The sequence below is a fragment of the Pseudophryne corroboree genome, chromosome 7, assembly GCF_028390025.1.
Source record: "Pseudophryne corroboree isolate aPseCor3 chromosome 7, aPseCor3.hap2, whole genome shotgun sequence".
NCBI lineage: Eukaryota > Metazoa > Chordata > Amphibia > Anura > Myobatrachidae > Pseudophryne > Pseudophryne corroboree.
Genome location: NC_086450.1, coordinates 407,627,139 through 407,653,090, shown reverse-complemented (window position 1 = coordinate 407,653,090; position 25,952 = coordinate 407,627,139). Strand labels below are relative to the sequence as shown.

General features: G+C 49.9%; 1 protein-coding gene across 7 annotated transcripts in view; it reads right to left on the bottom strand.

Moving 5' to 3' along the window:
* LOC134945414 (uncharacterized) overlaps positions 1-25,952 on the bottom strand; it is a 94,513-nt gene that overhangs the window by 54,448 nt on the left and 14,113 nt on the right. For 5 of the 7 annotated variants that reach the window (XR_010182118.1, XR_010182114.1, XR_010182115.1 and 2 more), the window contains one exon: positions 21,104-21,295. Coding sequence is in view for 2 of the 7 variants with exons in the window: in XM_063934672.1 (XP_063790742.1) it covers positions 21,105-21,295 (191 nt within the window). In the remaining 5 variants the exon portion in view is untranslated. Of the gene's footprint in view, positions 1-3,572; positions 3,754-10,432; positions 10,731-21,103; positions 21,296-25,952 lie in introns of those variants that run through there. The other 2 variants (XR_010182116.1, XM_063934673.1) reach the window with 2 other exon arrangements.

Genomic DNA, 25,952 nt, shown 5'->3' with positions numbered 1-25,952 from the left:
CGCCTAACACTATGTAGGAAGAGGAAGGCAGAGACATGGAGAGTGGGGGTTTAGGGGGAGATGACACTGCTTTGAGCAGGGCCGTCTTTTCGTATGGGCAGGAGTATAAGGGCCCTAGGCTGATAGCTGAGGGTCCCCTCTTTCCAGGGGCACCAGATTTTTGAAAATCGGCCATGGGGAACTGGAGATATCTGACTTGAAAGCAGAGGTCCCCATCCAAGCCTGTTAATTGCTCTTCCCAGTCAGATATCTCAGGTTCTGTCTGACTTAAGAGTTTTTCTGAGAGTATAATCCAAAAGCTGTGACTCTCCCCTTTTAGTGGACACTGGCAGCTTGTCTCTACTATGCACAGAACCAGGGATATCAGCCTTCAAGCAACTGGTCCCTGCTCCAGCTCCACACGCCTAATATGCACTTTTAGATTTTCGTTGGTGAATTGCTCTGGCTCCTGAACTCTGATCCTCAAGTCCCCAGTACCTCCTGAAAGATGGAACTCACTAGTTTTTTATCCCATTCAAATCTAAGAAATATATTTTCAGGAACTTGAGATATCTGTAGTAAAGCTAGCTGCCCTCCTACTGGAAAACAATAAATATTAAGCCCACTCCACTATCCACCCCTCCCCTACGAATTAATCACACCCTAACACCCTGGAAGTCATGTACCAGGGCTTCTTCATTGAGCCCAATGCCCCCTTCTACAGTTTAGCCCCATCTGTGCAGTAAAGGAGTAATTAGCAGAAATTACTGCTCCAGGTCCTACATGCTGAGCGGAAGATAGAACACCCCCTACCGCCCGTGGGACATCAAAGCTGCCGCTGATAGCACCCCCCCACCCCTACCGCTGGAGGATAGGTAGGGGGCCCAGTGCATTGCTGTGCCCAGGGGCCTACACTGCTGTTAAGATGGCCCTGGCTATGAGGGGTGAGGAGGGCAAAACATGGAGGGTTGGAGCTCAGGGGGAGGTGGCACTGCTATGAGGGGAGAGGAAGGCAGAGACATGGAGAGTGGGGGTCAGGGGGAGATGTCACTGCTATGAGGGGAGAGGAGGGCAGAAACATGGAGGGTGGAGGGTCAGGGGGAGATTCGATTCCACTGCTATGGAGAGGGGCAGAGACATGAAGAATAAGGGTTCAAGGGTAGATGACACTTTTATGGGGGGAAGGCAGAGACATGAGTGGGGGCTCAGGGGTCGATGACACTGCTATGGGGGAAGAGGAAGGCAGAGACAAGGAGAATAAGGGCTCAGGGGGATGACACTGCTATGTGCGAAGAGGAAGGCAGAGATAGAGAGAGTGGGGCTCATAGGGAGATAACACTGCTATGCGGAAAGAGGAAAGCAAATACATGGAGAGTGGGGCTCAGGGGGAGATGAGACTGCTACTGTATGCAGTGACGTGCGGTGGGGTGTCAAAACTCACCAAATTTACAGGAGTTTATACTGCTGCACCTGTGTATAATGACCAGATGTACCCTTTGGCTCATATATTGTGTGTAAATCTGGCTCTGGTGCTAAAACGTCCCTGACTGTATGTGGGAAGAGGAAGACAGAGACATGGAGAGTGGGGGCTTATGTAAGATGACACTGCTATGGGGGAGAGGAAGGCAGAGACTGTTGGGAATGATGTGTTTGCAGGTGTAGTTACTTGCAGAATTAAATAGGCTCACAACAGTGTATAAGTCAAACTATGAACAGCCCATTTATGTAACCAGTGGTGTTGGTTTATAGAAATGTAACAGGTACAGCCACACTCACTATACACATTTGTGTTGGCCAGAGTTTGTATTGTAGTAGGGTTTCATACAGCTCACAAGCCAGTGAGTGTAATCTGGAAATGGATAGCTGTGCAGGGATGCTGGAACAGCTGGAGCTAAGTATGGAGACTTGTGTCTCTTGCCATGTAACTTTTCTCACACAGTATCTCTGCAATAAGGAAGGATCTACAAGATGGCTGCAGTCACATGGTGCAGCAGCCCAACAGATTGGAGGACAAACCTCCCTGAGTCCTAGAGCCCAGCATGTATGCACAGTAAAGGTGCCCATACACTAGTGCGATTTGGGCCCGTTTCATACCAATTCTGAGGCATCAGGCCGAGAAATCGGATGAAAAGTGGCAAATCGAGTGTAAATCCTTTCCAATGTGTGGTCCAATGCTCATCGGATCGGAGTCTGTAGATTGCAAGGGCTGCTCTATAGATTTCATGAATACGGCAGCCTCCGGCAGCTTTGGCTGGGATCGCATACGATACATCGTATGCAAAAGGACTGCATACAATGAATCGTATGTGATCCTGCCGTCCGGGCAGCTGCTGGGCAGTTCAAGGGAGACATATGTGACTTCTCCCCTTGGAGAAGTCGCAGTAGTGTATGGGGACCTTAAGGAGACAGTGCAGTAGCACACTACTTTCTAAAAGGAACATAGCCTTTGGAGAGAGGGAACTCAGAGGAATATGACACTGCATGACACACCCCTAAGTGCCAATAGATACACCAATAGGTGGAGGCATGACATATTCTCCCTGAAAGTAATTTTCAAAAGTAGACGATTTTGACCTCAGGTAACATTATGCCACGGTGCCCCCAACACTGGTGATGTACCAAGGTGTTGGGACCCTCCCTGTGTGGGGGTCCTCTGGATTACCACCCCAGGTGCCTTGTTGCTAATCCAGAACTGGATTTCAGGAGGTTAGAGCATGAGGGTTAAGATCAGGTTGCAAGAAAGAAGGGTTAGGGTTCTTAGGGATCAGGGTTAGGTTAACTTTTTGAGAGATGTCGGGATTTTAAACTCTAGAATGCAGCTATCGGTATATTGGTGGTCATTCCGAGTTGTTCGCTAGCTGCAATCGTTCGCTGTGCAGCAATGAGGCAAAAAAAGGCACTTCTGCGCATGTGTATGCGGCGCAATGCGCATGCACGACGTACTTTCACAACGGCCGATGTAGTTTCACACAAGGTGTAGCGAAGCTTTTCAGTCGCACTGCTGGCCGCAGAGTGATTAACATGAAGTGGGCGTCTCTGGGTGTCAACTGACCGTTTTCAGGGAGTGTTCGAAAAAACGCAGGCGTGGCTGGCCGAACGCAGGGCGTGTTCGTGACGTCAAAACAGGAACTGAACAGTCTGTAGGGTTCGTAAGCGCTGAGTAGGTCTGAAGCTACTCTGAAGCTGCACAATTTTTTTTTCTAGCCGCTCTGCGATCCTTTCGTTTGCACTTCTGCTAAGCTAAAATACACTCCCAGAGGGCGGCGGCTTAGCATTTGCACTGCTGCTACAAACTGCTAGCGAGCTATCAACTCGGAATGACCACCATTGACAGCCAGCATCCCAGAAGCCAGGATATAATATGTATTCCGTCAACTCTAGGAATTTTGCCTAAGTGGTCTTTTTTTGTATGTAGGACAGTTTCTAGACAACATGGCTCCCAGTGCGAACAATACAAATGCACCCCTGTACTGCTGAAAATGGTTGTGAGGTAAATCGGGTTGTATAAGAGAGGTGTGCAAGCTTGAAAAGGGGGTTGGTTTACCAGTTCTGATGTAGTCTAAAAGTTCAGAACATGTAGCACAGTGTCTTACCAAGAGGTGGTGGTGATGCTGCTGGTGTGCTCCGTCACTCCTGAGCGCTGGTAACTAATTCTGGTCAGTCCACAAACAGTGACAACAGCCTCTGGCCCCAGCATTTAGGCTGAAGACTTCAGGAGACTTTCCTGAGGGTAGTCTGTGGTTGGACAGCTCTGTTTCTATGATCAGGATTGAACTTTGACAAAATTGCAAATAAAAACTGCTGTGAAGATTAAATGCAGAATCAGGACTTTAATAATTGTACTCCCTCCCCTTCCCATAACCTCCCCGGGAATCCATGGCCTGTCCAGCTGGCATTGCTAAAGCTGCATATACAGCTCTGGGTAGAGGCGGAACTACCGCCAGTGCAACCAGTGCGTTGCACTGGGGCCCGCCTCTGTCCAGGGGCCCAAAGCATGTAATGAGTCAAACTGACTCATTACATGCTGCTGTGTGCTGCGGGCAACCGCTGCCCGCAGCACACAGCCGCCCGGAGAGAGAGGAGAGGAGCGCAGCGGTACGGGGGAAGGAGGAGGAGGGAGGTGGAGGAGGGAGCCGCAGCAGCGTTTTGTTACTGGTTGAGGCGCTGCTGCTGCTGTCCCTCTGCTTCACTATAGGCTGCCCTCCGCCGCTGTGAAGTGCATCCCAGCATTCACAGCGGCGGAGAACAGCCTATAGTGAAGCATACTTACCTACTCTCCCGGAAGCTGCGGGAGGCTCCCGTTTTTTTGGGGTAGCCCCCCACACCCCTGGAAGAGTGGGCAGGTCTCCCGCATCCTGCTCGCACCCTAGTGATGCGAGCAGGATGGAGAGATAACCTCCCGCGGGTCCGTCGGGTGGAGAAGGGGTTAAAATGATGCAAATCGCGTCATTTTAGCCCCGACCCCTTCCCGCGGACCCACGAATTGCGGCATTTCCCAATGCGGGGGCGGGGCTTAGTGATGTCACAGTCCGGCCCCGTTCCCCGAAGACACCTGCAGCATCTCCTCTCCGGGCTTCTCCCGGAGAGGAGAAATACAATGTAGGTAAGTATGTAGTGAAGCAGAGGGACAGCAGCAGCAGCGCCTCCACCAATAACACAGCGCTGCTGCGGCTCCCTCCTCCACCTCCCTCCTCCTCCTCCGGGATCTCTGCCAGAAGCTGCACAGAGGAGCCTGAGCCAGCGGAGATGGTAAGTATAATTCTTTCTTTCTTTCTTTCTTTCTTTCTTTCTTTCTTTCTTTCTTTCCAAAAAGGGGGACTGTCTGCCGTAATGTGTAAAAAAGGGGGAATCTGCCTGCCGTGATGTGTAATAAGGGGACGCTGTCTGCCGCAATGTGTAAAAGGGGGGAATCTGCCTGACGTAATGTGTAAAAAGGGGGAATCTGCCTGCCGTGATGTGTAAAAAGGGCACGCTGTCTGACGTTATGTGTAAAAAGTGTACGCTGTCTGCCGTAATGTGTAACAAGGGCACGCTGTCTGCCGCTATGTGTAAAAAGGGGACGCTGTCTGCCGTTATGTGTAAAAAGGGGACGCTGTCTGCCGTTATGTGTAAAAAGTGCACGCTGTCTGCCTCTATGTGTAAAAAGGGCACGCTGTCTGCCGTTATGTGTAAAAAGGGGGACGCTGTCTGCCATAATGTGTAAAAAGGAGACGCTGTCTGCCGTAATGTGTAAAAAATGCACGCTGTCTGCCTCTATGTGTAAAAAGGGCACGCTGTCTGCCGTTATGTGTAAAAAGGGGGACTCTGTCTGCCGTAATGTGTAAAAAATGCACGCTGTCTGCCTCTATGTGTAAAAAGGGCACGCTGTCTGCCGTTATGTGTAAAAAGGGGGACGCTGTCTGCCGTAATGTGTAAAAAGGGGACGCTGTCTGCCGTAATGTATAAAAAGGGGAATCTGTCCGCCGTAAGGTGTAAAAGGGTCTCTACCTGGTGTAGTGGTGCTACTGTGCGGCGTAATTTGAATAATGGAGACTACTGTGCACCGTTTTATGAATTGGTATTATTTTGTGGCCACACCCCTTCCCCACGAAGCCACGCCCCTATGTATTTTTGCGCGTGCCTGCGGCGCACACTGCCCCTGTTTTCCATGCAGGGGTGGGGCTCCGATGCCGTTTCTTGCACACAGTGCTAAAATGTCTAGTTACCGCACTGTTGCTAGGTATCCATTTCCCTGGCCCTGAGCAGGTCCCCCTCACCAGATCCTCTCCAGGGGTGAGGGGGTGGACTTGGATGGGAAGGGGGCCCAAAGCATTTTGTCGCACCTGGGCCCACCGCTCGCTAGTTCCTCCACTGGCTCTGGGTGATATACACTGGCATCAGGAGTCATTGTGCTCCATAACCAGTGACTGACTGGGGCGTTGAAGAAAGGTTATAGCAAAGTAGCAGCTCCTCTTTTTTTTGTTTTGTTTTTTTGTTCTTTTACTAGGGGAATTGAAAGGCTAAGGGGTATATGCAATTGCGGTCGAATTTCCAAAAATTTCGAAAAACGGGACATTTTAGCCCCCAAAAAAATTCGACAATGCAATACAGTACTTTTCGCCAAAAAAACGCACATTCCAAATTCGAATTTTTGAAATTCGACATTTGTCAAATTCGACATTTCTGCAATGGTACAAATGCGGCATTTCGACAAAAGTATATTCAATTGAAGATTGTAAATTCGACAACAGTGCTTTTAGACAGTAAATTCGTCATTTTCAATCCGCCACACTTTGCTGGCGGAATCTAATAAAAAATTTTAAAAACATGTTTTTTTTGTGTTTTTTTATTGATAATAGCATATCTATTTATATTAGAAGGGATTAGGTACTTGGTTTGTCTATTTAGGAGGCACAAGTATTATTTATATTTAAAAAAAATAAATATATATATATATATATATATTTTTTTTTTTTTTAATGGAATGGTGTAAAAATCAGAAAATAAAATGTGTGGGGTCCCCCCTCCTAAGCATAACCAGCCTCGGGCTCTTTGAGCCGGTCCTGGTTGCCAAAATACGGGGGGAAAAATGACAGGGGATCCCCCGTATTTTAACAACCAGCACCGGGCTCTGCGCCTGGTCCTGGTGCAAAAAATACGGGGGACAAAAAGAGTAGGGGTCCCCCGTATTTTTTGTACCAGCACTGGGCTCCACTAGCTGGACAGATAATGCCACAGCCGGGGGTCACTTTTATACAGCGCCTTGCGGCCGTGGCATTAAATACCCAACTAGTCACTCCTGGCCGGGGTACCCTGGAGGAGTGGGGACCCCTTCAATCAAGGGGTCCCCCCCCAGCCACCCAAGGGCCAGGGGTGAAGCCCGAGGCTGTCCCCCCCATCCAAGGGCTGCGGATGGGGGGCTGATAGCCATGTGTAAAAATGTAAGAAAATTGTTTTTTGCAGAAGAACTACAAGTCCTAGCAAGCCAGGACTTAGAGAACCACAAGTACCAGCATGCGGGGGGAAACGGGCCTGCTGGTACCTGTAGTTCTACTGCAAAAAAAAACCAAATAAAAACAGGACACAGACACAGCGAAAGTATAACTTTATTACATACATGCCGACACACATACTTACCTATGTTGACACGCCGACTCTGGCCTCGTCTCCAATGTCGACGTCCGGGGTACCTGAAAATAAAATTATACTCACCTGATCCAGTCTCCAGTTCTTTTATTATAATCCACGTACTTGGCAAAACAAAAAAACGCATTTACCCGAACCAGACGGACTGAAAGGGGTCCCATGTTTACACATGGGACCCCTTTCCCCGAATGCAGAGACCCCCCGTGACTCCTGTCACAGAAAGGTCCCTTCAGCCAATCAGGAAGCGCCACTTCGTGGCACTCTCCTGATTGGCTGTATGCACGTCGGAGCTGTCAGACGCGCTTCGCACAGCCCCCTCCATTATCTTCAATGGTGGCAACTTTGCGGTCAGCGGTGAGGTCACCCGGGTAACCCCACCGCTGACCGCAAAGTTCCCACCATTGAAACTAATTGAGGGAGCTGTGCGATGCGCTGTCTGCCAGCTCAGACGCGCAAAGCCAATCAGGTAACCATAAACCATAATGGTTTCCAGTTCCACTGGGCATGTGTAAGCCAGCAATATACGTAGAGAACGCCGGAGACTGGCCCATTGAAGCAGCAAATTAACTTTTGCTGCCCGAGGCCAGGTACTGTATTTTTCATGATAATAACAGGCAATAAGGGATCCTTAAAAGTTCTATTCATCATCACAATGGGGGTATATTAATAAAAAGGTCATGTTTTAATGATAAGTCTGGTCTAAAGGCATTGTTGCCTATTCTGTGCAGAGTTTGTATGTCCTCCCTGTGTTTGTGGATGCTTTATGCCATGGGCCTAGTGGTCACTGAGTGTCAAAGATTACCCTAATATTTTTACTAACATAATAAAGATTTATAAATTCTTGGAACTATCAAGTGGAAAAGTTGCCCATAGCAATCAGCTTCTGTAATTGTACAGACTGTATTAAATGACAGTTAAGCTTGGTACATACTTGTCCAATCCTTGGCAGGTCAGATTTCAGATCAGACTGTTTATACAATCCTGCTGCAGAGCAGGCCGCAGATTCTGCATACAATCCATACCTACACACTTGTCCAATATTTCAGCAGACCTCCAAACTGCAGTGCCGTAGCTAGACATTTTAGCGCTGTGTGCAAGAAACAGAATGGCCCCCCCCTTAACGTAAACCGATGGCAGTGCGCGCAAAAAATATAGGGGGCGTGGCTTTACGGGAAAGGGGTGTGGCCACAAAATAATACCAATTCATATAATGGTGCACAGTAGTCTCCATTATTCAAATTACGCCGCACAGTAGCGCCACTACACCAGGTACAGCCGCTTTTTACACATTACGGCAGACAGCGTCCCCTTTTTACACATTACGGCAGACAGCGTCCCCTTTTTTACACATTATGGCAGACAAAGTCCCCTTTTTACACATTACGGCAGACAGCGTCCCCTTTTTACACATTACGGCAGACAAAGTCCCCTTCTTACACATTACGGCAGACAGAGTCCCCTTCTTACACATAACGGCAGACAGCATCCCCTTTTTACACATTACGGCAGACAGCGTCCCCTTTTTACACATTACGGCAGACAGCGTCCACCTTTTACACGTTACTGTAGACAGTGTCCCCTTTTACACATTACAGCAGACAGAGTCCACCTTTTACACGTTACGGCAGGCAGAGTCCACCTTACGACAGGATAGGTCCCCCTTTTACACATTATGGCAGGATAGGTCCCCCTTTTACACATTATGGCAGGCAGAGTCCCCCTTTAACACAGTACGGCAGGCATATTCCCCCTTACACCCCCCCCCCCTACCCTTAGAGTGCAGTGTAGTGTAGTGTAGTGAAGTGTACTGTGGTGTAGTGTAGTGTACTGTAGTGTAATATAGTGTAGTATAGTGCAGTGTAGTATAGTGTAGTGTAGTGTCTGTGTAGGCACTTACGTGCTGTTGCCGGCTCCTGACTCCTCCTGTCCACTTCACAGAACTCAGCCGCAGCGCTGCCGGGACCTCAGCAGCAGCGGCGGCTTAAGATGTACACGGGCAGGCGGCGGCTTCACCGGTACACGGGCGGGCGGGTGGCAGCTTCAGCAGCAGGACACAGTCGTGTGGGCGGCAGAAGCTTCAGCGGGACACAGGCAGCGCTGTCGTCACCGGGACGCAGGCGGCGGCGCCGCCTAAAACAGTGAATCTGCGGCCGTGCAGGTGTGATGCTCGATGGTGCGCCCTCAGTGCATTTGCGCTGTGGAAAAGGCACCATCGGCACACAACTAGTTACGGCTCTGCCAAACTGTGTCTGCTGGAATAATCTGCGGAAAGAATATAATTTTGGCTTGGTGGGGAGATATACAGTATTATGTGGTGGTGGAAATATGTTCATTTGGGTGGGGGAATTATTCATATTATTGTAACAAGGGGATGGGGACAGAGAATTAATGGTTGGAAAAAAAAATGCATCTTCCTTTCCATTCACTTACCAGCCCTGGACTTTTGATCCTGATCCGGTATTTCTAAATAGGCATGGGGTTACCCTTATTTTTCAATAACCAGCACCAGGGTTGCACCAGCAAGTTTTATAATGACATAGCAAGGAGACAACAGCATGGTGTCCCCCTGCCATCACGTTAATACCGCTGTCAGATCGCAAACCCAGGTCGACCCAGCTTTTGAACCCGGGTCCGACCGGGGTCCAGCAGGTTCAGACCCTTCTGCATTGCAGTTTCGACCGGGTTATTCCCAGGTTGGTGCCTTTCACACTGAACCCGGGTCACCCATGTTAAACACTGTGATGTGATTTAAAATGGACTTTTCTGGCTCACATTGATGAGGTTTCAAAGGAAATAAAAGGAGGGTCTGGGGACTGCTCTGAGCAGACACATAAACAGCCAATCAGCACCTTTTTCTGAGACCCAGGTTGAATATCCCGGGTCAGAGGCTTTCACATTGCACAGCAACCCGGGGCAGACCAGTGTTTAACCCTTCTTCTTTTAACCCGGGTTGAAATGCGGGTTGCTTGACTCAGATTATTCACTTTGGCGCTTTCACACTGCACCTCGACCCGGGTAGACCCGGCAATAACCCGGGTTATTTTGGCAATGTGAAAGGGGTATTAGTGATCCCAACCCAGTTAATCCAGGGCTGGAATTCCTCGAAAATTGGGGACCCCAAAATATAAAATGGGGTCCCCCCTCCCAAACAAAAACCAGGCTATGGGTGGGTGTGGTGTTCATGATTTGCTAATATTGTTCCTTACAAGTGGCCTATAGGACCCAGCTGGCGAGCACCGGCATTCTGGCTTTTAGAGAGCCACGAACCAAGTGCCAGCATGCCCAGACACCTTCAAAGAAAATGTTTACATTAAAACAGGACACCAAATATTGAAATCATTTACTGAACAGCACCTTCACCCGGGGGTGGCATAATTTAAGCTCTTCTGCACAGCTACCACCTCCATGACTTGCTGCGTCTTCTTCCAACCTCTTCACGGGAAGGGGAGGGGTGGATCGGGGGGGCAAGGGGTGGCAGCCTTTAAGGTCTTTTGTATGGTCGCCACCTCCCCATGTCTTGCGGTGACTTCTTCCACCTTCTTCGCCTGGAGTTTGGCGGCCTTTAAGCTCTTTTGTGTGGCAGCCGTTTCCCCAGGACTTCCAGCGTCTTCTAGCCGCATCTTCACCTGGGGGTGTGAAAGACTTTAAGTGAGCCAATCACGACTTTCAACGCCATTTTTGAAACAGGATGCACCGCCATTATTCCTGTAGGCAGCGGTGGAAATCCACTACTGCTGTCCTAAGCCCGCTGCCATGCCTGTCGCCTCCACTGGGCATTGCAGTAGATCCAGGCCCACCACCATGCCTGATGAATTGGTGGGCGGTGCCGGGATCCCTCTGGATCCGGCACCGCCACCATGCAGATGGTGTGCTGAGCTGCCAGGACTCAGCAGCCTACACACTACAACACTGGTTGAGTCTCCTGGATTTTAAGCATGTTTCAAAACCAGGAAATCCGACAGATGGCCACGATCAGGTTCACAGATTGGTCAGGCTGGGATACACACTTGTCCAATGTCGTACTAACTAGTCAGTTGGGAGTGGCATCTCCTGTGTTTACCCAGCTTTATTTAGAATCTGATTGGTTGCTCTGAGCAACTTCTACAGTTTATCTTTCTCCAATATTTCATAAATCTCCCCTAGATAGGAGTGAGCCCAGATTTAGGGCCCCATGGGGTCTTAATCCAGCCCCCTTAGAATTACAACATAATCATTTGGCCTCAGTGATAGTTGGCGGTGCATCTGGCACTGCACAATGTTACAGTATAACAAGGCTTTGTGCTTGATTTGTACAGAATAAAGATGACTGTGTGAATTGAGCCTTCCAGTTCTGTGCTAGATGCACATTTATATGGAAGATTATTTCCTGTCTGGTTTGGTGTCATCATTAGCGAAAAACACAATTCTGAGTATTACATGGATGTAACCTTTGCGGTGAGACTTTTAACACAATTGCAAACATCACTTTTGGTAAAGACTGTTCTGTACTGTATTTGCTATCTCTCCAGTGTACATCGTATTTCGCTTATTTGTCAGGACAAAATGATGTGTTATCACAGAGCTTCACACCAACGGCAGGTGACAGCTTCCTGCAGACTCAGAACAATAGCGCTGGGAAAGGTGACAGATGCCAATTGAATCAGCCATACAGGGGAGCAAAGGAACCGAATCTATACATTATCTACTGCATGGGATGTAAAGGGTGGGGGGAGGAGGGAATAAGAATCAGGGAGAGTGGAAGAGCTGGAGGAAGATAAACTCATTATTATAGGGAGGGAGGGAGAAGACAGGGAGAGCTGGAGGCGAATATTACATGGGTGAGCTGTATTTCACGCCTGTGACAGACTAATGCTTCTCACCATCACTGAAATTACAAGAAGACAATGGTGCAGGCAGCCTTCAGCATTACAGACTCACGGCCAATACTAGAGGCGTAGCATTTACAATCGTGACTGTAATCGTGTGGTGAATGCGGGATTCCGTGCCTTGACTGTCCAATATTAATTTGCTTTATTAAATAGGGCAGAAGGTTGAGAAGTTCAGGGTCTATTTAAATATATTTGAACTGTGCAATTAATAACCAGGGCTGCTTTACATCTCATGAGTAATATAAACTCAGCGTCTCCTCTTGGTTATATACCGCCCATTATTTATTTATTTTTCATTGTAGTAAGTGGTAATCATAGTGAGAAATGTTTCTGTCGGCAGGTCTGCAATGCAGCATGGCATTCTGTGAGGAGAGGCGATGACTCATGTATGTAAGTATGTTTATTTGTATGGCGACTCTCTGTCTAGACAGTAAAGTTAATTTATGAGAGTGCAAAAACCGTGTTCCTGCTGCAGTGCTTATGCCATTTACACTAGAGATGAGCGGGTTCGGTTTCTCTGAATCCGAACCCGCCAGAACTTCATGTTTTTTTTCACGGGTCCGAGCGACTCGGATCTTCCCGCCTTGCTCGGTTAACCCGAGCGCGCCCGAACGTCATCATGACGCTGTCGGATTCTCGCGAGGCTCGGATTCTATCGCGAGACTCGGATTCTATATAAGGAGCCGCGCGTCGCCGCCATTTTCACACGTGCATTGAGATTGATAGGGAGAGGACGTGGCTGGCGTCCTCTCCATTTAGATTATAAGAGACTGAGAGAGATTTACTGGAGCTGACTAGGAGGAGTACTGTTACTGTAGAAGTGTAGAGACTGAGTGGAGAGAGTTTACTAGTGAGGACAGTGCAGTTTACTTTATAATCCGTTCTCTGCCTGAAAAAAGCGATACACAGCACACAGTGACTCAGTCACATACCATATCTGTGTGCACTGCTCAGGCTCAGGCCAGTGTGCTGCATCATCTATTATCTATATATAATATTATATATATCTGTCTGACTGCTCAGCTCACACAGCTTATAATTGTGGGGGAGACTGGGGAGCACTACTGCAGTGCCAGTTATAGGTTATAGCAGGAGCCAGGAGTACATAATATATTATATAGTGAGTGACCACCAGACACACAGTGCAGTTTATTTAATATATCCGTTCTCTGCCTGAAAAAAGCGATACACACAGTGACTCAGTCAGTCACATACCATATCTGTGTGCACTGCTCAGGCTCAGGCCAGTGTGCTGCATCATCTATATATATTATATATCTGTCTGACTGCTCAGCTCACACAGCTTATAATTGTGGGGGAGACTGGGGAGCACTACTGCAGTGCCAGTTATAGGTTATAGCAGGAGCCAGGAGTACATAATATTATATTAAAATTAAACAGTGCACACTTTTGCTGCAGGAGTGCCACTGCCAGTGTGACTAGTGACCAGTGACCTGACCACCAGTATATATAATATTAGTAGTATACTATCTCTTTATCAACCAGTCTATATTAGCAGCAGACACAGTACAGTGCGGTAGTTCACGGCTGTGGCTACCTCTGTGTCGGCACTCGGCAGCCCGTCCATAATTGTATATACCACCTAACCGTGGTTTTTTTTTCTTTCTTTATAGTCATACTAGTTACGAGTATACTATCTCTTTATCAACCAGTCTATATTAGCAGCAGACACAGTACAGTGCGGTAGTTCACGGCTGTGGCTACCTCTGTGTCGGCACTCGGCAGCCCGTCCATAATTGTATATACCACCTAACCGTGTTTTTTTTTTCTTTCTTTATACATACATACTAGTTACGAGTATACTATCTCTTTATCAACCAGTCTATATTAGCAGCAGACACAGTACAGTGCGGTAGTTCACGGCTGTGGCTACCTCTGTTGTGTCGGCACTCGGCAGCCCGTCCATAATTGTATATACCACCTAACCGTGGTTTTTTTTTCTTTCTTTATACATACATACTAGTTACGAGTATACTATCTCTTTATCAACCAGTCTATATATTAGCAGCAGACACAGTACAGTGCGGTAGTTCACGGCTGTGGCTACCTCTGTGTCGGCACTCGGCAGCCCGTCCATAATTGTATATACCACCTAACCGTGGTTTTTTTTTCTTTCTTTATACATACATACTAGTTACGAGTATACTATCTCTTTATCAACCAGTCTATATTAGCAGCAGACACAGTACAGTGCGGTAGTTCACGGCTGTGGCTACCTCTGTGTCGGCACTCGGCAGCCCGTCCATAATTGTATATACCACCTAACCGTGGTTTTTTTTTCTTTCTTTATACATACATACTAGTTACGAGTATACTATCTCTTTATCAACCAGTCTATATATTAGCAGCAGACACAGTACAGTGCGGTAGTTCACGGCTGTGGCTACCTCTGTGTCGGCACTCGGCAGCCCGTCCATAATTGTATATACCACCTAACCGTGGTTTTTTTTTCTTTCTTTATACATACATACTAGTTACGAGTATACTATCTCTTTATCAACCAGTCTATATATTAGCAGCAGACACAGTACAGTGCGGTAGTTCACGGCTGTGGCTACCTCTGTGTCGGCACTCGGCAGCCCGTCCATAATTGTATATACCACCTAACCGTGGTTTTTTTTTCTTTCTTTATACATACATACTAGTTACGAGTATACTATCTCTTTATCAACCAGTCTATATTAGCAGCAGACACAGTACAGTGCGGTAGTTCACGGCTGTGGCTACCTCTGTGTCGGCACTCGGCAGCCCGTCCATAATTGTATATACCACCTAACCGTGGTTTTTTTTTCTTTCTTTATACATACATACTAGTTACGAGTATACTATCTCTTTATCAACCAGTCTATATATTAGCAGCAGACACAGTACAGTGCGGTAGTTCACGGCTGTGGCTACCTCTGTGTCGGCACTCGGCAGCCCGTCCATAATTGTATATACCACCTAACCGTGTTTTTTTTTTCTTTCTTTATACATACATACTAGTTACGAGTATACTATCTCTTTATCAACCAGTCTATATTAGCAGCAGACACAGTACAGTGCGGTAGTTCACGGCTGTGGCTACCTCTGTGTCGGCACTCGGCAGCCCGTCCATAATTGTATATACCACCTAACCGTGGTTTTTTTTTCTTTCTTTATACATACATACTAGTTACGAGTATACTATCTCTTTATCAACCAGTCTATATATTAGCAGCAGACACAGTACAGTGCGGTAGTTCACGGCTGTGGCTACCTCTGTGTCGGCACTCGGCAGCCCGTCCATAATTGTATACTAGTATCCAATCCATCCATCTCCATTGTTTACCTGAGGTGCCTTTTAGTTGTGCCTATTAAAATATGGAGAACAAAAATGTTGAGGTTCCAAAATTAGGGAAAGATCAAGATCCACTTCCACCTCGTGCTGAAGCTGCTGCCACTAGTCATGGCCGAGACGATGAAATGCCAGCAACGTCGTCTGCCAAGGCCGATGCCCAATGTCATAGTACAGAGCATGTCAAATCCAAAACACCAAATATCAGAAAAAAAAGGACTCCAAAACCTAAAATAAAATTGTCGGAGGAGAAGCGTAAACTTGCCAATATGCCATTTACCACACGGAGTGGCAAGGAACGGCTGAGGCCCTGGCCTATGTTCATGGCTAGTGGTTCAGCTTCACATGAGGATGGAAGCACTCAGCCTCTCGCTAGAAAAATGAAAAGACTCAAGCTGGCAAAAGCAGCACAGCAAAGAACTGTGCATTCTTCGAAATCCCAAATCCACAAGGAGAGTCCAATTGTGTCGGTTGCGATGCCTGACCTTCCCAACACTGGACGTGAAGAGCATGCGCCTTCCACCATTTGCACGCCCCCTGCAAGTGCTGGAAGGAGCACCCGCAGTCCAGTTCCTGATAGTCAGATTGAAGATGTCAGTGTTGAAGTACACCAGGATGAGGAGGATATGGGTGTTGCTGGCGCTGGGGAGGAAATTGACCAGGAGGATTCTGATGGTGAGGTGGTTTGTTTAAGTCAGGCACCCGGGGAGACACCTGTTGTCCGTGGGAGGAATATGGCCGTTGACATGCCAGGTGAAAATACCCAAAAAATCAGCTCTTCGGTGTGGAGGTATTTCACCAGAAATGCGGACAACAGGTGTCAAGCCGTGTGTTCCCTTTGTCAAGCTGTAATAAGTAGGGGTAAGGACGTTAACCACCTCGGAACATCCTCCCTTATACGTCACCTGCAGCGCATTCATAATAAGTCAGTGACAAGTTCAAAAACTTTGGGTGACAGCGGAAGCAGTCCACTGACCAGTAAATCCCTTCCTCTTGTAACCAAGCTCACGCAAACCACCCCACCAACTCCCTCAGTGTCAATTTCCTCCTTCCCCAGGAATGCCAATAGTCCTGCAGGCCATGTCACTGGCAATTCTGACGAGTCCTCTCCTGCCTGGGATTCCTCCGATGCATCCTTGCGTGTAACGCCTACTGCTGCTGGCGCTGCTGTTGTTGCCGCTGGGAGTCGATGGTCATCCCAGAGGGGAAGTCGTAAGCCCACTTGTACTACTTCCAGTAAGCAATTGACTGTTCAACAGTCCTTTGCGAGGAAGATGAAATATCACAGCAGTCATCCTACTGCAAAGCGGATAACTGAGGCCTTGACAACTATGTTGGTGTTAGACGTGCGTCCGGTATCCGCCGTTAGTTCACAGGGAACTAGACAATTTATTGAGGCAGTGTGCCCCCGTTACCAAATACCATCTAGGTTCCACTTCTCTAGGCAGGCGATACCGAGAATGTACACGGACGTCAGAAAAAGACTCACCAGTGTCCTAAAAAATGCAGTTGTACCCAATGTCCACTTAACCACGGACATGTGGACAAGTGGAGCAGGGCAGGGTCAGGACTATATGACTGTGACAGCCCACTGGGTAGATGTATGGACTCCCGCCGCAAGAACAGCAGCGGCGGCACCAGTAGCAGCATCTCGCAAACGCCAACTCTTTCCTAGGCAGGCTACGCTTTGTATCACCGCTTTCCAGAATACGCACACAGCTGAAAACCTCTTACGGCAACTGAGGAAGATCATCGTGGAATGGCTTACCCCAATTGGACTCTCCTGTGGATTTGTGGCATCGGACAACGCCAGCAATATTGTGTGTGCATTAAATATGGGCAAATTCCAGCACGTCCCATGTTTTGCACATACCTTGAATTTGGTGGTGCAGAATTTTTTAAAAAACGACAGGGGCGTGCAAGAGATGCTGTCGGTGGCCAGAAAAATTGCGGGACACTTTCGGCGTACAGGCACCACGTACAGAAGACTGGAGCACCACCAAAAACTACTGAACCTGCCCTGCCATCATCTGAAGCAAGAAGTGGTAACGAGGTGGAATTCAACCCTCTATATGCTTCAGAGGTTGGAGGAGCAGCAAAAGGCCATTCAAGCCTATACAATTGAGCACGATATAGGAGGTGGAATGCACCTGTCTCAAGTGCAGTGGAGAATGATTTCAACGTTGTGCAAGGTTCTGATGCCCTTTGAACTTGCCACACGTGAAGTCAGTTCAGACACTGCCAGCCTGAGTCAGGTCATTCCCCTCATCAGGCTTTTGCAGAAGAAGCTGGAGGCATTGAAGAAGGAGCTAAAAGGGAGCGATTCCGCTAGGCATGTGGGACTTGTGGATGCAGCCCTTAATTCGCTTAACAAGGATTCACGGGTGGTCAATCTGTTGAAATCAGAGCACTACATTTTGGCCACCGTGCTCGATCCTAGATTTAAAGCCTACCTTGGATCTCTCTTTCCGGCAGACACAGGTCTGCTGGGGTTGAAAGACCTGCTGGTGACAAAATTGTCAAGTCAAGCGGAACGCGACCTGTCAACATCTCCTCCTTCACATTCTCCCGGAACTGGGGGTGCGAGGAAAAGGCTCAGAATTCTGAGCCCACCCGCTGGCGGTGATGCAGGGCAGTCTGGAGCGACTGCTGATGCTGACATCTGGTCCGGACTGAAGGACCTGACAACGATTACGGACATGTCGTCTACTGTCACTGCATATGATTCTCTCAACATTGATAGAATGGTGGAGGATTATATGAGTGACCGCATCCAAGTAGGCACGTCACACAGTCCGTACTTATACTGGCAGGAAAAAGAGGCAATTTGGAGGCCCTTGCACAAACTGGCTTTATTCTACCTAAGTTGCCCTCCCACAAGTGTGTACTCCGAAAGAGTGTTTAGTGCCGCCGCTCACCTTGTCAGCAATCGGCGTACGAGGTTACATCCAGAAAATGTGGAGAAGATGATGTTCATTAAAATGAATTATAATCAATTCCTCCGCGGAGACATTGACCAGCAGCAATTGCCTCCACAAAGTACACAGGGAGCTGAGATGGTGGATTCCAGTGGGGACGAATTGATAATCTGTGAGGAGGGGGATGTACACGGTGATATATCGGAGGGTGAAGATGAGGTGGACATCTTGCCTCTGTAGAGCCAGTTTGTGCAAGGAGAGATTAATTGCTTCTTTTTTGGGGGGGGTCCAAACCAACCCGTCATATCAGTCACAGTCGTGTGGCAGACCCTGTCACTGAAATGATGGGTTGGTTAAAGTGTGCATGTCCTGTTTTGTTTATACAACATAAGGGTGGGTGGGAGGGCCCAAGGACAATTCCATCTTGCACCTCTTTTTTCTTTTCTTTTTCTTTGCATCATGTGCTGATTGGGGAGGGTTTTTTGGAAGGGACATCCTGCGTGACACTGCAGTGCCACTCCTAGATGGGCCCGGTGTTTGTGTCGGCCACTAGGGTCGCTAATCTTACTCACACAGTCAGCTACCTCATTGCGCCTCTTTTTTTCTTTGCGTCATGTGCTGTTTGGGGAGGGTTTTTTGGAAGGGACATCCTGCGTGACACTGCAGTGCCACTCCTAGATGGGCCCGGTGTTTGTGTCGGCCACTAGGGTCGCTAATCTTACTCACACAGCTACCTCATTGCGCCTCTTTTTTTCTTTGCGTCATGTGCTGTTTGGGGAGGGTTTTTTGGAAGGGCCATCCTGCGTGACACTGCAGTGCCACTCCTAGATGGGCCCGGTGTTTGTGTCGGCCACTAGGGTCGCTAATCTTACTCACACAGCTACCTCATTGCGCCTCTTTTTTTCTTTGCGTCATGTGCTGTTTGGGGAGGGTTTTTTGGAAGGGACATCCTGCGTGACACTGCAGTGCCACTCCTAGATGGGCCCGGTGTTTGTGTCGGCCACTAGGGTCGCTAATCTTACTCACACAGCTACCTCATTGCGCCTCTTTTTTTCTTTGCGTCATGTGCTGTTTGGGGAGGGTTTTTTGGAAGGGCCATCCTGCGTGACACTGCAGTGCCACTCCTAGATGGGCCCGGTGTTTGTGTCGGCCACTAGGGTCGCTAATCTTACTCACACAGCTACCTCATTGCGCCTCTTTTTTTCTTTGCGTCATGTGCTGTTTGGGGAGGGTTTTTTGGAAGGGCCATCCTGCGTGACACTGCAGTGCCACTCCTAGATGGGCCCGGTGTTTGTGTCGGCCACTAGGGTCGCTAATCTTACTCACACAGCTACCTCATTGCGCCTCTTTTTTTCTTTGCGTCATGTGCTGTTTGGGGAGGGTTTTTTGGAAGGGACATCCTGCGTGACACTGCAGTGCCACTCCTAGATGGGCCCGGTGTTTGTGTCGGCCACTAGGGTCGCTTATCTTACTCACACAGCGACCTCGGTGCAAATTTTAGGACTAAAAATGATATTGTGAGGTGTGAGGTATTCAGAATAGACTGAAAATGAGTGTAAATTATGGTTTTTGAGGTTAATAATACTTTGGGATCAAAATGACCCCCAAATTCTATGATTTAAGCTGTTTTTTAGTGTTTTTTGAAAAAAACACCCGAATCCAAAACACACCCGAATCCGACAAAAAAAATTCGGTGAGGTTTTGCCAAAACGCGTTCGAACCCAAAACACGGCCGCAGAACCGAACCCAAAACCAAAACACAAAACCCGAAAAATTTCAGGCGCTCATCTCTAATTTACACCTTTATGTTTCTGAATGCACCTGTTTTTGCCATATGTCACTGCTCTCCCAAAATGTCCGAGAGGTTCCTGAGAAAACAAGCCACCTCCCCCTACAAATGCATCATCACAGCATTTTGCAGTTGCTCCCTGGGGTAGTCTTCAGTTTACCGGCTGTCGGGGTCCCGGCGCACAGTATACCGGCGCCGGAATCCCGACACCTGGCATACCGACACCTTTTCTCCCTCTTGGGGTCCATGACCCCCCTGGAGGGAGAATAGATAGGGTGACGCGCGTAGCGCGCCACCGTGCCCGCTGAGTGGCGAGCGCAGCGAGCCCCCAGGGGGCTCATTTGCACTCACCACTCCGTTGGTATGCCGGTGGTCGGGATTCCGGCGCCGGTATGCTGTGCGCCGGGACCCCAACAGCTGGCATACCATACTACACCCGCTCCCTGGACCTCTCTCTCTGGATCTCCTGGAGGCAGTGGCGGCGTCGGGGTCAGTGACTCCCAGTGCCGCCAATATCCACCCTGCATGCAGGGGAAGGGAGTGGTGAGGTGTGTGGCAATTTCGGAGCCCCCGTTCTATATCACCATGGGGGTGTGGCCTAACTTGGGGGGGGGTTATCACATCCCTTGGAGGCAGAGCCGGCGGAACCCGCTCAGCAATGCAAATGCAAAGCAGGTAGGCGCCAGACAGGATAGGCGCTCTGCCTGCTCTTCATCCCTGTGCTGTGCGCTGCCTTGTTGCCGTGGGAGACTTTCAATTTCTAAAGCAGGGGTCTGTGGGGGGCCCTAATGTGTGGAGGCTCCGGGACAGCCGCCCCTGTCACGCCTCCCATAATCTGGCTCTGGGAGAACGGAGCTGGGGGGTTGGGTACAAAATCCCGATGGTCTGAATTCCGACAGCGGAAACCTGACGCGTTGAATGCCAGCGGCATCTGAGTAAGTATTTCAACCTTACCCCTAACCCAACCCAATCCTCCTGCAGCCTAAACCTAACCGCCTACCCCCTGCCCTTGGAGCCTAACAATTCCCTTCTGCAGCCTAACCCTAACCCTTTCCCTAGTGCCTAACCCTAACCAAAACCCTCATACCTCATGGATCCATCTGCATTCTAAGCATTGTGATTCCGGTGTTGAGATTTTGACCGTTGGGATCCAGACCATGGGATTCTGACCACATCCCAAGCTGGGACTGGACGAGCATCATCAGGCCCCATAGCCGTTCCACTAATACAGCGACTTTAGTTACTCCCTTGCACCGCAAACCAGCATTATTTTCACTTCCTAAAATTAAACATAAAAAAGCACAATGAATGGAGATAACATCCAGCTACCATAAAATAATTTTAATTTTATTTTTAGCCTAGAAAGGATAAAAGGTAGATATAATAAAACTATGTAGGCTGTTTTACATATAAGCATCTTAAACATATTTTTTTATGTTTATGTTTTTTATGTTGACCATAAAGAGCTTATATTCATATTAGAATGTATACACCAACAAAAGACAAGGTAAAAGCTTGGACTGTAATACAAGTGAATGGGTGGTAATGTCTGAAGTAATGAAGAGCGAGTGCAAATCGCGCAAGCGAGCGTAAACTTCAAGGCGGTTAGGACTGCATGGGCTTTGCACAATGAGTAGGTTATCAAACAGTTAATAGGCTTGGGGGGGGGTTGGATTTAATTAGAATAGTGGGAGTTTAGGGAGGAGCTAGCGGACATTTTGAGGAGACAGGAGCTTCATTCTGTCTCTATTTCTCAGGATTTTTCCCAGAGAAGGTTGTGCTTGTGAGTATCCACTGGATCTTACTTATGCTGCACTTGTCTTTTCTATTACAATTCTGTGCATTCTTGCCTATATTCTTTCCTTAATCCTCTCTATCCCCTATCATACCTTTGCTTTCTTTGCTATTCCCTATTCTTCCTTTTCTCCCTATTTTTCCTTTTCTGTCCTCCCCTCTTCTCTCCCCTGCTGAAATGGCCCCTCGCCCGTGCAGAAGGGCGCTCCCCTCTGCCCGCCTCCTAACCGCTGGGGCGGCTTCGGCGGAGCCTCCCGCTCGCCGCCGCCAGTCCTCCAGCCCTCCAGGGTTACCTGCTGCCGCTGGAGCGCTCGCGGGTGCTTCCCCCGGCGGTCTTGCATCTACTTCCACCGGGGAACCCGCGACGCGCTCGGGTGGTCTCCGGCGGGTCCCGGCTGCCGCCAGCGCTGCTCCCACATTGGCCTCGGGCCCCGCCGCCACACGTGATGCGCGGGTCGGGCCCGGGGGGGGAGTGCGTGGTGGATCCCAGCGGCGTTTGACCCCTGGAGCTGCTGCTGTGTCAGCATCCAGGGGTTTGGCCGCGCAGCTTGAGGGGGCCACAAGGGGCAGGCAGGGGCTGTCCCCACGGGGATCTCAGCGGCGTTTGACCCCTGGAGATGCTGCTGTATCTGCCTCCAGGGGTCTGTCCGCACATGTTGTAGGGGCCACAGGGGAGAGGCAGGGTCTGTCCCGCGAACGGTACCAGTGGCCTTCTGCCACTGGAGGTGCTGATGCGTCAGCCCCCAGGGGTAGGGGCACACATGCTAGAGGTGCCACGCGGGGACAGCAGGGGCTGACCCCTAGAGGTCGTGCTGTGACGGCCTCCGGGGGTTCAGTCCCTAATACTGGTGCTGTAGATGGGTCCTCTCCGGGTAGTGGGTTACCTGCGGGGGCAACGGCGCGTCTGCCCTTCTGGTCACGTGGCGCCTGGGCCCGGGCTAGGCGTGTCGGGAGGCGTGGTGCTGTTGTTCCCAGTCTTGAGGTGTCCTCGGCGTTTGTCGCCGCTCAGTTCCCTGCGGTGGACTCTCGGGAGTCGGCGGCCACTCCAGGTTTCCGTGCTCGAGGCGCCCCCCGTCGGCCCGTGAACCCCCCGTATGATTCCGGTCTGCCTTGGCCGGTCCCTGGGCGTATTTCACTACTATCGGATCTCGGTCCTGCACATCCAGATGGTGGTGCAGGGCCTTTTGCCGTTGGTGCACCTTCGACTCTTGGCGTTGCGCTCCCTGTTACGCCAGCGGCAGGACCCGGGCTTGTTGCCGGAGATGAGGCGGCTGTTTCCGCACTACTGGTCTCCGTGATAGGGATTTTGACGCCTCTATTGACTGCGCAAGCGTCTGCGAGCGGCTCGGCGGCACGGTTCAGTGACTTGCATTCTTCGCTGACCCCACTTGTCACTCAACTGGCGCGTTATGCGCAGCTCCCGCATCTGCTGCAGGACAGCAACCGCCGGTTGCCGATGTCTCCGGTGCGCCTGCGTCTGCTCATAACCTCTTGCCAGGCTCTTCGCTGGCACCTTCTTTTCCCTCTCGTGTTTCAGATCCGGTGGACATGGCGGAGAGTGATTCCGGTGACATCGACCAGTCCGTGAGACGGGACTCCAAAGACTCCTCGTCAGGTGAGACTGATGGTGATTGCGCACTAGGGCTGCTGGGTGAGGTGGCCGAGGCTGCACGTGGCAAACGGCATGCGGAGCTTTCCAAGGGTAAACGCCGGAGGCATGGGCGTTCCCGCAAGCGTAGTAAGCGTTTGCGACGCCATAGGTACGGGAGCAGTAGCAGCAGTCCGGAAGAGGGCAGCCCCAGCGACGTTGTGCGTTGCCCATACACCAAGGTTTTGCGGGGTCTCCGCCCACGGATACGGGATTGTATCAATAGTGGGTCGTACGTAGATGTCTTTGCATTAACATCCAAGACCCGCAAGGCGTTGGTGGCGGCCAAGAAAAAGAGTGGGATTGGTGAGAACGCCTATAGGTCCTATGTTAACTGGCTTAAGGGGTTCTACACCTTCTCAGCATGTTACCTGGAGACTCGCCCGTGGGAGGCCCTGAACATCGTGCGCTATCTGCACATGATTCATGGTCTCTTCCTTTCTAACAGGCCTCTCGCATGGCTTCGGTATGACACAGAGTTCAGGCGCAAGCAACACGGGCTGCACATCATGGCCTTCGGCGTGAAGGACGTTGAGATGTGGCTGGAGGTTAAGGGAGCTCCCTCGAGCTTCCGGAAGCCTCTCCGGCCGAGACTTTTCGGCCATCCGATAGGGGTTCCTTTCGGCCCGAAACAGGAAGCAGGTCCAAGGGTCGTTGCTTTGCCTTTAACAACGGCAATTGCGGATCCGGGTCCAAATGTTGTTTCCGACACTGCTGCCTGCGCTGCGGAGCGTCCCACCCGGCTAAGGAATGTCTCAAGCCTGCCGGTGCGGGATTGGGTGGCAGATCCTCCGGCATTGCTAGCGATGCTATCCCCTAGGCGCTGTTCCCGGTTACGTATCAGTTGTTATTATGCTTTGAAATTAGTCCAGCGACAGGCCCCCGTACGTTATTGGGTAATGTTGATGTGGAATCTGCATTTCGTTTTTTGCCATTGCACCCTGATTCGTTTCGTTTCATGGGATTTCGTCTGGACGACGGATTTTATATCTACAAATGCCTACCGTCTCCTGTGCTTTTAATTTTTCTAGGCATTTAGTTCATTTCTATTGGTGCGTTTGCGCTGGGATGGGCGAACCGGGAGTCGCCCACTACCTGGACGATTTCTGGCATGCGGGGCCTTCCAACTCAGACAGGTGTGCACGGCTGCTATTTTCCTAAAAGCACTCTTTTCTGAGTTCGGGGTACCGATCGCTCCAGACAAATGTGAGGGTCCCTGCATTCGCCTCTCGTATCTAGGCATTGAAATTGATACTGAGGCGGGCTGCTGCCGTTTGCCTTTGGACTAAGTTGCCCAACTGTGTGGGGGGATTGAGAGGGCATTGGCAGGTGGCAAAGTTACCTGGCGCCGGTGCCGGTCCCTTCTCGGTCTTTACACTTTTGCATACAGGGTCCTTCCCAGGGGTAAACAATTTTTTGTCACTAATTGGAGCAGGCGACGAAGGTTCGGGGCGTACCTCACTGGTGCATGGTCCGCTGCCCCTTGGCCGGAACCTGCAACCTTTGTTGCTGGAACTGTTGTGGCGTTGGTCAGCTGTTCCCCCCTTTGATTTAGTATAAGTGTTAATGGCGGATGCTTTACTCAGCATATTGTGCAGTGCTATGACGGATCAGTTAGGGCGTGGGTGTTGGTTTGCCTTGCCTGCCTGCACCAACTCCAGCGTCTGTCCCGTGACCTTGCACACGTGTCTGCTGAGTCCCGGCCACGTGGTGGCGGAGCGTGGCTCGTCCTCCTCTATGGGTCTCCTTTGACTATGTACCAATTCCGGTGGGTATTTAAGCACTGCATCATTGTGTTGGGATTGTCGCCATCACTGTATGGCGTACATTCCTTTCGCTGCTTCATTGGGTTTTTGGCGAGACTGAGATTTAATCGCTTGGTCGTTGGAAATCCAATGCCTCCCACCGCTATGAGTCTGGTACTCCACTGTTTGGCTCAATTTTTCTGCTTTTGTTAGCTTTTCAGTTCGCTCGGGGGGCAACGGGAGGGCGGGCCAGCGGGTCGGTGTTGGGGTGCCTTCGCTCTGGTCGCTATGTTGTTATGGCGGTTCTCCACGGAGGTGCCTCGGCTCCGGCTTGTTTCCCCGTCTTTTCGTTATTCCTCGACTGAACTCGACCTGTAGCCTTTTTTGGCCACTCGTCACCGTTTCAACGGTGGGGGTCCCGTTGGATTTTGCCCTGCTTTTCTCCTGAGATCCCAGGGGGTGCTATTGGCTCGCGCCCTCTGTGGCAGGTTTTCACTTCGGGACAGGTCGTTCCCCTCCCCGCCCCTGGCCCGTCCTTTCCGTTCGTTGCTGGTTAGGAATGCATTTTTCAGGTTCTTCGTAGCTTAGTTTAGGTTAGTTAGCGCTTAGTCCGTTGTGTTGTAGTGAGGAGCTAGAGTATGGTGGCGGCACCGGCTCCTTTCGGGCCGGTGTGTGGCGGGAAAGAACGGCAGTTACAGTGGCTATTGCGCCGCTGTTTTTTGGGTGCGCTCTTTGCCCAATACATTGTA